Source organism: Scyliorhinus torazame, chromosome 17 (assembly GCF_047496885.1).
Source record: "Scyliorhinus torazame isolate Kashiwa2021f chromosome 17, sScyTor2.1, whole genome shotgun sequence".
NCBI classification, from domain to species: domain Eukaryota; kingdom Metazoa; phylum Chordata; class Chondrichthyes; order Carcharhiniformes; family Scyliorhinidae; genus Scyliorhinus; species Scyliorhinus torazame.
The window spans coordinates 107544867-107557638 of record NC_092723.1 but is presented as its reverse complement, the minus strand read 5'-3'; the positions used below and the strand labels follow the sequence as shown (position 1 = coordinate 107557638).

Sequence of the window (12772 nt, the reverse complement as noted above, 5' to 3'; positions counted from 1 at the left end):
GAAGAGGGATAAAGATCCGTTGCAGTGCGGGTCCTATAGACCCATTTCATTGTTGAACGTGGACGCCAAATTGTTGGCAAAGGTACTGGCATCGAGGATAGAGGACTGTGTCCCGGGGGTGGTGCACGAAGATCAGACAGGGTTCGTAAAAGGGAGACAACTGAATGTTAACGTGCGACGACTATTAGGGGTGATAATGATGCCCCCAGTGGAGGGGGAGGCAGAGATAGTGGCGGCAATGGACGCAGAGAAGGCATTTGATAGGGTGGAGTGGGAGTATTTATGGGAAGTGTTAAGGAGGTTTGGGTTTGGGAACGGGTTTATTAGCTGGGTTAGACTTCTTTATGGGGCTCCAACGGCAAGCGTAGTTACAGGTCGACATAGATCGGAGTATTTCCGACTATATAGGGGAACAAGACAGGGATGCCCGCTGTCTCCATTGTTGTTCGCGTTGGCAATTGAACCTCTGGCCATGGCGTTGAGAGACTCCAGGAAATGGAGAGGGGTGATTAGAGGGGGAGAAGAACACCGAGTCTCGTTATATGCGGATGACCTATTGTTATACGTGTCGGACCCAGCGGGGGGAATGATAGAGGTTATGCGAATTTTGAGGGGGTTCGGGGATTTCTCGGGGTATAGGCTAAACATGGGAAAGAGTGAATTATTTGTGATACATCCAGGGGACCAGAGTAGAGAGATAGAAGGCTTGCCTCTAAGGAAAGTGGAAAGAAACTTCCGATACCTGGGGATTCAGATCGCTAGGAGCTGGGGAACCTTGCACAGACTTAATCTGACACGGTTGGTAGAACAAATGGAGGAGGACTTCAAGAGGTGGGACATGCAGCCTCTATCGCTGGCGGGCAGGGTGCAAGCAATTAAGATGATGGTCCTCCCGAGGTTCTTATTTGTATTTCAATGTCTCCCTATACTAATCACTAAGACCTTTTTTAATAAAATAGACAGGAGCATCACGAGCTTCGTGTGGGCAGGGAAAGTTCCGAGAGTAAGGAGGGGGTTCCTTCAGCGTAGTAGGGACAGAGGAGGATTGGCACTACCGAACTTGGGCGATTACTATTGGGCCGCCAATGTGGCAATGATACGTAAATGGATGATGGAGGGTGAGGGAGCGGCGTGGGAAAGACTGGAGAGAAAGTCCTGTAAAGGGACGAGTTTAGAGGCGCTGGTGACGGCGCCGCTACCGATCTCACCTAAAAAGTTTACCACAAACCCGGTGGTGGCGGCAACATTGAATATCTGGGGACAGTGGAGGCGACAGAGAGGGGTGCGGGGAGCCCTGGTGGGGTCCCCAATCAGGAACAACCATAGGTTCGCCCCAGGAAGAATGGATGGAGGATTTCAGAGCTGGTTCCAGTTGGGAATTAGGAGGGTGGGAGATTTATTTATAGATGGGACTTTTGCGAGCTTGGGAGCATTGGAGGAAAAGTATAAGTTGCCCCGGGGAAATTTCTTGAGATATATGCAGGTGAGGGCATTTACTAGACAACAGGTGAGGGAATTTCCATTGCTCCCGACACAGGGGATACAGGACAGGGTGCTTTCAGGGGTGTGGGTCGGAGAGGGCAAGGTGTCAGAGATTTACCGAGAGATGAGGGAAGAGGGGGAGGAGTCGGTGGGCGAACTAAAAGGAAAGTGGGAAGAAGAACTAGGGGAGGAGATAGAGGAGGGTATGTGGGCTGATGCCCTAAGCAGGGTAAATTCCTCTTCCTCATGCGCCAGGCTTAGCCTGATTCAATTTAAGGTGCTACATAGAGCACACATAACGGGAGCAAGATTGAGCAGGTTCTTTGGAGTGGAGGACAAATGTGGGAGGTGTGGCGGGAGCCCGGCAAACCACGCACATATGTTTTGGGCATGCCCGGCACTGGAAGGGTATTGGAAGGGAGTGACAGGAGTGATTTCGCGGGTGGTGAAGGCCCGGGTCAAACCAGGCTGGGGGTTAGCTCTATTTGGAGTTGCGGAAGAGCCGGGAGTGCAGGAGGCGAAAGAGGCCGACGTTGTGGCCTTTGCGTCCCTAGTAGCCCGGCGCAGGATCCTACTCATGTGGAAGGAGGCGAAACCCCCCGGACTGGAGGCCTGGGTAAATGATATGGCGGGGTTCATTAAACTGGAGCAGATAAAGTTTGCCCTGAGAGGATCGGCTCAAGGGTTCACCAGGCGGTGGCAGCCATTTCTCGACTACCTAGGGGAACGTTAGAGGGAAGACAGATGACCAGCAGCAGCAACCCAGGGGGGAGGGGGGGGGGGGGGGGGGGGGGGGGAGGGGGGGTTTAGTTTAGGTCAAAGATAAAGGGGTTTTGTTACTTGTGTATTGTTTAAAATTTCTGTATTGTTATTGGTGCGTTTGCTTTGTAAGAGGGGAAAAATTGTTGTTTGGGAAAAAATTTTCAATAAAACATTTATAAAAAAAAAAAAAAAAAAAAAAAAAAAAAAAAAAAAGGGTGCCGCGCGATCAGGGCGTAGGACTGGACGTTACGGGAGGCCACTTCTAACGAATTAGTGAGCTGCCTAGTTCCCGCAAGATCAAGCGTTCCCCCTTCCAGTAGCCACTGGCGGACGTACGCAGACTTCATGCCTGTAACGTATGCGTCGCGAATGAAAAGTTCTGTGTGCTGGACTGCCGAAACTGCCTGGCAGTCACAGTTCCTACCTAGGATGTGCAGGGCATGCCAGAAATCGTCCAGAGACTCCCTGTGGAGTTGCTGTCTCGTGGCCAGGAGGTGCCTGGCGTATACTTGATTGACTGGTCGAACGTAATGTCCCTATAGGAGCTCCATAGCTTCGGAGTAGGTGGGCGCATCCCGGATGAGAGGAAAAATGTCAGGGCTCACCCGTGAATAGAGAACTTGGAGCTTCTGTGGATCCGAGGGTTCCTCAGTGGATGTTCGGAGGTAGCTTTCGAAGCTGGCTAGCCAGTGGTCAAAGGCGGACGTAGCGTTGTCTGCTTGAGGGCTCAGCTGCAGGTGATCATGCTTGATGCGGAGATCCATCATTTAAAAAAAATCTTGCTCAATAAATTGATGCACTATCAATTACCACAAAGACCAAGAGTAGTGGAATAATCGAGGCTTTATTGAGCAAGATGTGGTGCCTCCTGTAGCTGTAGGATTTACCCATCTACCTCTACTATATGGGCAGTGCCGTAATACATGTAATATGCTACTAGTGGTGACTAACACAGACTGCAGTGAAGCACCTTGGGAATTTTATTTCACATTACGGGTGCCATACTGGTCCATGTTGTTGTTGTACCAATGGAGCTGAGAGATTCCAATCAAGGCTGTCAACCTTCACCATACTGGGGAATAAAGCCACCCAGTGCCTTAAAACCGAGCTCTGTCTCCTCTGTTTTCAAACAGATCGGAGAAACGCACATGAAAAGCTTGGCGATCTTGTCCCGATTGCAAACAGTTTCATTATGCCCTCCAGGTCTCTCACCATATGTTCGGTTTACAGAATGGCTGACCTGAATCTATAACCACCACCCCCCCCCCCCCCACCCCCCCCCGCCCCCCCCCAGCCCCACCCCCGCCCCCACCCCCACCCCCTCTCACGAGCACAGAGTTTGGTCCTGAGTGTTTCCTGGCTTTTCTCATTTATGTTCTTCTTGCACTGAATGACATGGAGTTTTACAAAATTGCAGGCACATATTTCTCAGTTACGTTCTACACTCCCTTATTGTGCATCCTCACAGGATCGCAATCTTCTGAATGTTGCCCGTCAGCTGAACCTCGAAGATTATGTGCTGGCGCTGGAAGGGAACAGGGAAGATATGAGGCCAAGGACAGTTCATGAGAACAGAAAACTGCTTCATGCCCGGGTCAAGGACTCACTGCCGCCAATACTCCCTGATCATGACAGGTAACATTGCAGGAATTCTTCAAAGATAACTGTCATATTCTCCATTCAAACCGACAGGCCCAGAAACCAGACAGCGAGGCAGCACTACATGGGGCGGTGGGAACTAGTTTCACGGTTATGTTTATTTGAATAGAAACTTGATTATAATCTTTGAAAAGATAATTGAGCCATACTCGGGGCCCTTCACCACATCCAGATTGTTTTTTCTTTGTTGGATGGTTTGTGCATTTTCATTCCGGTTTATACTGCTGTTGAATATTGAAGTGAATATTGCTCAGATTTTAAAATCACAAGCCACATTCTACTTTGTTCTGTTTATATTTTAATCTGAATAATTTAAGCTGTGAAGTGTGCTTCCCCCAACTTGCAGATGGTGCAGCCCAGATCACACACGATTGCCTCCTGCATAATTTATCTGCATATATTTCCAAATGAGTGAGCAAAAAGGCTGTGCAAAACCAATTACTCCTGTTTAGGGTTGCCAACTGTGGTTAAATGTATTCCTGGAGGTTTCATCACATGACTTGCTCTACCTTCCAGCCATTGGTTCGCCGACACAACCATTCTTGTGACCCACGACCTTCATACGCCAAGTGGAAAGACTCATTATCCAATTGGATGATGCTTGACCATCAGTCAAAGAGCCTTTTCCTCATTTTTATTTCCTGGGAAGAGAAATGTTCAAAGAACAAGACAAAGGAAAAAAAAATGTTTTAATGCCCCAATGATTTTTCTCCAGGGTTGCACACAGCAATGTCCTGGAGATTGAGCTCCAATTCCTGGAGATGCCAGGCCAATCCAGAAGGGTTAATCTATTCTCCCAGGTTAAGGATAGCAGACAACTCCTGTTGCACTTAATTTACAGGATTATCCCCGACGGACGTTGGACCGAGTGAACAATTGCAACGTTACAGTGAGGCAGAGATACCATAGTCATCTTAGTTGGGGTTCTTGAGGTATCTAGACTGCTGAATAACAGCAGACAGCAAAAGGAGATGGCAGGGCACCTTACAACATTCAGGTCAGGCCCACCATGTTGTGAGAGATTTAAAAAAGCTCTGTTCACCTGTATCGGTCAACAAAGCAGTCTTTACATTGGCAGGCTGGAATTTCAGGAATAATCCACAACATTGGGAACAGAGGGTGGCACAGTGGTTAGCACTGCTGCCTCACGGCGTCGAGGACCTGGGTTTGGTCCCGGCCCCGGGTCACTGTCCATGTGGAGTTTGAACATCCTCCCCGTGTCTGTGTGGCTTTCACCTCCACAACCCAAAGATTTTGGGTTAAAAAAAATAATTGGGCACTTTAAGATAAAACAAATATTGAGAATAGTGTCCTGCAGTCAGTATCACAGTGAAGCAGTCTGGGGAGGGTGTCATCGCAGTCAGTATCACAGTGAAGCAGTCTGGGGAGGGTGTCATCGCAGTCAGTATCAGAGTGAAGCAGTCTGGGGAGGGTGTCATCGCAGTCAGTATCACAGTGAAGCAGACTGGGAGGGTGTCATCGCAGTCAGTATCACAGTGAAGCAGACTGGGCAGGGTGTCATCGCAGTCAGTATCAGAGTGAAGCAGTCTGGGGAGGGTGTCATCGCAGTCAGTATCACAGTGAAGCAGTCTGGGGAGGGTGTCATCGCAGTCAGTATCACAGTGAAACAGACTGGGAGAGTGACATCGCAGTCAGTATCAGAGTGAAGCAGTCTGGGGAGGGTGTCATCGCAGTCAGTATCAGAGTGAAGCAGTCTGGGGAGGGTGTCATCGCAGTCAGTATCACAGTGAAGCAGACAGGGAGGGTGTCATCGCAGTCAGTATCACAGTGAAGCAGACTGGGGAGGGTGTCATCGCCGTCAGTATCGGAGTGAAGCAGACTGGGGAGGGTGTCATCGCAGTCAGTATCACAGTGAAACAGTCTGGGGAGGGTGTCATCGCAGTCAGTATCACAGTGAAGCAGTCTGGGGAGGGTGTCATCGCAGTCAGTATCACAATGAGGCAGACTGGGGAGGGTGTCATTGCAGTCAGTATCGTAGTGAATCAGACTGGGAAGGGTGTCATCGCAGACAGTATCAAAGTGAAGCAGTCTGGGGAGGGTGTCATCGCAGTCAGTATCGGAGTGAAGCAGACTGGGGAAGGTGTCATCACAGTCAGTATCACAGTGAAGCAGTCTGGGGAGGGTGTCATCGCAGTCAGTATCAAAGTGAAGCAGTCTGGGGAGGGTGTCATCGCAGTCAGTATCAAAGTGAAGCAGTCTGGGGAAGGTGTCATCGCCGTCAGTATCGGAGTGAAGCAGACTGGGGAGGGTGTCATCGCAGTCAGTATCACAGTGAAACAGTCTGGGGAGGGTGTCATCGCAGTCAGTATCACAGTGAAGCAGTCTGGGGAGGGTGTCATCGCAGTCAGTATCACAATGAGGCAGACTGGGGAGGGTGTCATTGCAGTCAGTATCGTAGTGAATCAGACTGGGAAGGGTGTCATCGCAGACAGTATCAAAGTGAAGCAGTCTGGGGAGGGTGTCATCGCAGTCAGTATCGGAGTGAAGCAGACTGGGGAAGGTGTCATCACAGTCAGTATCACAGTGAAGCAGTCTGGGGAGGGTGTCATCGCAGTCAGTATCAAAGTGAAGCAGTCTGGGGAGGGTGTCATCGCAGTCAGTATCAAAGTGAAGCAGTCTGGGGAGGGTGTCATCGCAGTCAGTATCAAAGTGAAGCAGTCAGGGGAGGGTGTCATCGCAGTCAGTATCACAGTGAAGCAGACTGGGGAAGGTGTCATCTCAGTCAGTATCACAGTGAAGCAGTCTGGGGAGGGTGTCATCGCAGTCAGTATCAAAGTGAAGCAGTCTGGGGAGGGTGTCATCGCAGTCAGTATCAAAGTGAAGCAGTCTGGGGAGGGTGTCATCGCAGTCAGTATCACTGAGAAGCAGTCTGGGGAGGGTGTCATCGCAGTCAGTATCACTGAGAAGCAGTCTGGGGAGGGTGTCATCGCAGTCAGTAACAGAGTGAAGCAGACTGGGGAAGGTGTCATCGCAGTCAGTATCACAGTGAAGCAGTCTGGGGAGGGTGTCATCGCAGTCAGTATCACAGTGAAGCAGTCTGGGGAGGGTGTCATCGCAGTCAGTGTCAAAGTGAAGCAGTCTGGGGAGGGTGTCATCGCAGTCAGTATCAGAGTGAAGCAGTCTGCCGAGGGTGTCATCGCAGTCAGTATCACAGTGAAGCATTCTGGGGAGGGTGTCATCGCAGTCAGTATCAAAGTGAAGCAGTCTGGGGAGGGTGTCATCGCAGTCAGTATCAGAGTGAAGCAGTCTGGGGAGGGTGTCATCGCAGTCAGTATCACAGTGAAGCAGACTGGGGAGGGTGTCATCGCAGTCAGTATCACAGTGAAGCAGTCTGGGGAGGGTGTCATCGCAGTCAGTATCACAGTGAAGCAGTCTGGGGAGGGTGTCATCGCAGTCAGTATCAGAGTGAAGCAGTCTGGGGAGGGTGTCATCGCCGTCAGTATCGGAGTGAAGCAGACTGGGGAGGGTGTCATCGCAGTCAGTATCACAGTGAAACAGTCTGGGGAGGGTGTCATCGCAGTCAGTATCACAGTGAAGCAGTCTGGGGAGGGTGTCATGGCAGTCAGTATCACAATGAGGCAGACTGGGGAGGGTGTCATTGCAGTCAGTATCGTAGTGAATCAGACTGGGAAAGGTGTCATCGCAGACAGTATCAAAGTGAAGCAGTCTGGGGAGGGTGTCATCGCAGTCAGTATCGGAGTGAAGCAGACTGGGGAAGGTGTCATCACAGTCAGTATCACAGTGAAGCAGTCTGGGGAGGGTGTCATCGCAGTCAGTATCAAAGTGAAGCAGTCTGGGGAGGGTGTCATCGCAGTCAGTATCAAAGTGAAGCAGTCTGGGGAGGGTGTCATCGCAGTCAGTATCAAAGTGAAGCAGTCAGGGGAGGGTGTCATCGCAGTCAGTATCACAGTGAAGCAGACTGGGGAAGGTGTCATCTCAGTCAGTATCACAGTGAAGCAGTCTGGGGAGGGTGTCATCGCAGTCAGTATCAAAGTGAAGCAGTCTGGGGAGGGTGTCATCGCAGTCAGTATCAAAGTGAAGCAGTCTGGGGAGGGTGTCATCGCAGTCAGTATCACTGAGAAGCAGTCTGGGGAGGGTGTCATCGCAGTCAGTATCACAGTGAAGCATTCTGGGGAGGGTGTCATCGCAGTCAGTATCAAAGTGAAGCAGTCTGGGGAGGGTGTCATCGCAGTCAGTATCCAAGTGAAGCAGTCTGGGGAGGGTGTCATCGCAGTCAGTATCAAAGTGAAGCAGTCTGGGGAGGGTGTCATCGCAGTCAGTATCACAGTGAAGCAGACTGGGGAAGGTGTCATCTCAGTCAGTATCACAGTGAAGCAGTCTGGGGAGGGTGTCATCGCAGTCAGTATCAAAGTGAAGCAGTCTGGGGAGGGTGTCATCGCAGTCAGTATCAGAGTGAAGCAGTCTGGGGAGGGTGTCATCGCAGCCAGTATCACAGTGAAGCAGTCTGGGGAGGGTGTCATCGCAGTCAGTATCAGAGTGAAGCAGTCTGGGGAGGGTGTCATCGCAGTCAGTATCACAGTGAAACAGTCTGGGGAGGGTGTCATCGCAGTCAGTATCAGAGTGAAGCAGACTGGGGAGGGTGCCATCGCAGTCAGTATCACAGTGAAACAGTCTGGGGAGGGTGTCATCGCAGTCAGTATCAGAGTGAAGCAGACTGGGGAGGGAGTCATCGCAGTCAGTATCAGAGTGAAGCAGTATGGGGAGGGTGTCATCGCAGTCAGTATCAGAGTGAAGCAGTCTGGGGAGGGTGTCATCGCAGTCAGTATCAGAGTGAAGCAGTATGGGGAGGGTGTCATCGCAGTCAGTATCAGAGTGAAGCAGTCTGGGGAGGGTGTCATGGCAGTCAGTATCACAGTGAAGCAGTCTGGGGAGGGTGTCATCGCAGTCAGTATCAGAGTGAAGCAGTCTGGGGAGGGTGTCATCGCAGTCAGTATCACAGGGAAGCAGTCTGGGGAGGGTGTCATCGCAGTCAGTATCAGAGTGAAGCAGTCTGGGGAAGGTGTCATCGCAGTCAGTATCACAGTGAAGCAGTCTGGGTGGGTGTCATCGCAGTCAGTATCACAGTGAAGCAGTCTGGGGAGGGTGTCATCGCAGTCAGTATCACAGTGAAGCAGTCTGGGAGGGTGTCATCGCAGTCAGTATCACAGTGAAGCAGACTGGGGAGGGTGTCATCGCAGTCAGTATCGGAGTGAAGCAGTCTGGGGAGGGTGTCATTGCAGTCAGTATCACAGTGAAGCAGTATGGGAGGGTGTCATCGCAGTCAGTATCACAGCGAAGCAGTCTGGGGAGGGTGTCATCGCAGTCAGTATCAGAGTGAAGCAGTCTGGGGAGGGTGTCATCGCAGTCAGTATCACAGTGAAGCAGACTGGGGAAGGTGTCATCGCAGTCAGTATCAGAGTGAAGCAGTCTGGGGAGGGTGTCATCGCAGACAGTATCACAGTGAAGCAGGCTGGGGAGGGTGACATCGCAGTCAGTATCAGAGTGAAGCAGTCTGGGGAGGGTGTCATCGCAGTCAGTATCACAGTGAAGCAGACTGGGGAGGGTGTCATCGCTGTCAGTATCACAGTGAAGCAGTCTGGGGAGGGTGTCATCGCAGTCAGTATCACAGTGAAGCAGTCTGGGGAGGGTGTCATCGCAGTCAGTATCAGAGTGAAGCAGTCTGGGGAGGGTGTCATCGCCGTCAGTATCGGAGTGAAGCAGACTGGGGAGGGTGTCATCGCAGTCAGTATCACAGTGAAACAGTCTGGGGAGGGTGTCATCGCAGTCAGTATCACAGTGAAGCAGTCTGGGGAGGGTGTCATCGCAGTCAGTATCACAATGAGGCAGACTGGGGAGGGTGTCATTGCAGTCAGTATCGTAGTGAATCAGACTGGGAAGGGTGTCATCGCAGACAGTATTAAAGTGAAGCAGTCTGGGGAGGGTGTCATCGCAGTCAGTATCGGAGTGAAGCAGACTGGGGAAGGTGTCATCACAGTCAGTATCACAGTGAAGCAGTCTGGGGAGGGTGTCATCGCAGTCAGTATCAAAGTGAAGCAGTCTGGGGAGGGTGTCATCGCAGTCAGTATCAAAGTGAAGCAGTCTGGGGAGGGTGTCATCGCAGTCAGTATCAAAGTGAAGCAGTCAGGGGAGGGTGTCATCGCAGTCAGTATCACAGTGAAGCAGACTGGGGAAGGTGTCATCTCAGTCAGTATCACAGTGAAGCAGTCTGGGGAGGGTGTCATCGCAGTCAGTATCAAAGTGAAGCAGTCTGGGGAGGGTGTCATCGCAGTCAGTATCAAAGTGAAGCAGTCTGGGGAGGGTGTCATCGCAGTCAGTATCACTGAGAAGCAGTCTGGGGAGGGTGTCATCGCAGTCAGTATCACTGAGAAGCAGTCTGGGGAGGGTGTCATCGCAGTCAGTAACAGAGTGAAGCAGACTGGGGAAGGTGTCATCGCAGTCAGTATCACAGTGAAGCAGTCTGGGGAGGGTGTCATCGCAGTCAGTATCACAGTGAAGCAGTCTGGGGAGGGTGTCATCGCAGTCAGTGTCAAAGTGAAGCAGTCTGGGGAGGGTGTCATCGCAGTCAGTATCAGAGCGAAGCAGTCTGCCGAGGGTGTCATCGCAGTCAGTATCCCAGTGAAGCATTCTGGGGAGGGTGTCATCGCAGTCAGTATCAAAGTGAAGCAGTCTGGGGAGGGTGTCATCGCAGTCAGTATCAGAGTGAAGCAGTCTGGGGAGGGTGTCATCGCAGTCAGTATCACAGTGAAGCAGACTGGGGAGGGTGTCATCGCAGTCAGTATCACAGTGAAGCAGTCTGGGGAGGGTGTCATCGCAGTCAGTATCACAGTGAAGCAGTCTGGGGAGGGTGTCATCGCAGTCAGTATCAGAGTCAAGCAGTCTGGGGAGGGTGTCATCGCCGTCAGTATCGGAGTGAAGCAGACTGGGGAGGGTGTCATCGCAGTCAGTATCACAGTGAAACAGTCTGGGGAGGGTGTCATCGCAGTCAGTATCACAGTGAAGCAGTCTGGGGAGGGTGTCATCGCAGTCAGTATCACAATGAGGCAGACTGGGGAGGGTGTCATTGCAGTCAGTATCGTAGTGAATCAGACTGGGAAGGGTGTCATCGCAGACAGTATCAAAGTGAAGCAGTCTGGGGAGGGTGTCATCGCAGTCAGTATCGGAGTGAAGCAGACTGGGGAAGGTGTCATCACAGTCAGTATCACAGTGAAGCAGTCTGGGGAGGGTGTCATCGCAGTCAGTATCAAAGTGAAGCAGTCTGGGGAGGGTGTCATCGCAGTCAGTATCAAAGTGAAGCAGTCTGGGGAGGGTGTCATCGCAGTCAGTATCAAAGTGAAGCAGTCAGGGGAGGGTGTCATCGCAGTCAGTATCACAGTGAAGCAGACTGGGGAAGGTGTCATCTCAGTCAGTATCACAGTGAAGCAGTCTGGGGAGGGTGTCATCGCAGTCAGTATCAAAGTGAAGCAGTCTGGGGAGGGTGTCATCGCAGTCAGTATCAAAGTGAAGCAGTCTGGGGAGGGTGTCATCGCAGTCAGTATCACTGAGAAGCAGTCTGGGGAGGGTGTCATCGCAGTCAGTATCACTGAGAAGCAGTCTGGGGAGGGTGTCATCGCAGTCAGTAACAGAGTGAAGCAGACTGGGGAAGGTGTCATCGCAGTCAGTATCACAGTGAAGCAGTCTGGGGAGGGTGTCATCGCAGTCAGTATCACAGTGAAGCAGTCTGGGGAGGGTGTCATCGCAGTCAGTGTCAAAGTGAAGCAGTCTGGGGAGGGTGTCATCGCAGTCAGTATCGGAGTGAAGCAGTCTGCCGAGGGTGTCATCGCAGTCAGTATCACAGTGAAGCATTCTGGGGAGGGTGTCATCGCAGTCAGTATCAAAGTGAAGCAGTCTGGGGAGGGTGTCATCGCAGTCAGTATCAAAGTGAAGCAGTCTGGGGAGGGTGTCATCGCAGTCAGTATCAAAGTGAAGCAGTCTGGGGAGGGTGTCATCGCAGTCAGTATCACAGTGAAGCAGACTGGGGAAGGTGTCATCTCAGTCAGTATCACAGTGAAGCAGTCTGGGGAGGGTGTCATCGCAGTCAGTATCAAAGTGAAGCAGTCTGGGGAGGGTGTCATCGCAGTCAGTATCAAAGTGAAGCAGTCTGGGGAGGGTGTCATCGCAGTCAGTATCACTGAGAAGCAGTCTGGGGAGGGTGTCATCGCAGTCAGTAACAGAGTGAAGCAGACTGGGGAAGGTGTCATCTCAGTCAGTATCACAGTGAAGCAGTCTGGGGATGGTGTCATCGCAGTCAGTATCACAGTGAAGCAGTCTGGGGAGGGTGTCATCGCAGTCAGTATCACTGAGAAGCAGTCTGGGGAGGGTGTCATCGCAGTCAGTAACAGAGTGAAGCAGACTGGGGAAGGTGTCATCTCAGTCAGTATCACAGTGAAGCAGTCTGGGGATGGTGTCATCGCAGTCAGTATCACAGTGAAGCAGTCTGGGGAGGGTGTCATCGCAGTCAGTATCACAGTGAAGCAGTCTGGGGAGGGTGTCATCGCAGTCAGTATCAGAGTGAAGCAGTCTGGGGAGGGTGTCATCGCCGTCAGTATCGGAGTGAAGCAGACTGGGGAGGGTGTCATCGCAGTCAGTATCACAGTGAAACAGTCTGGGGAGGGTGTCATCGCAGTCAGTATCACAGTGAAGCAGTCTGGGGAGGGTGTCATCGCAGTCAGTATCACAATGAGGCAGACTGGGGAGGGTGTCAATGCAGTCAGTATCGGAGTGAATCAGACTGGGAAGGGTGTCATCGCAGACAGTATCAAAGTGAAGCAGTCTGGGGAGGGTGTCATCG

At 51.7% G+C, this 12772-nt stretch overlaps 1 protein-coding gene across 1 annotated transcript in view; it reads left to right on the top strand.

The window, feature by feature from the left end:
* Positions 1 to 12772, top strand: part of LOC140394048 (kinesin-like protein KIF19) — a 467556-nt gene that overhangs the window by 301299 nt on the left and 153485 nt on the right. The window contains exon 15 of the mRNA XM_072480844.1: positions 3713 to 3879. Coding sequence (XP_072336945.1) covers positions 3713 to 3879 — 167 coding nt within the window. The remainder of the gene's footprint in view (positions 1 to 3712; positions 3880 to 12772) is intronic.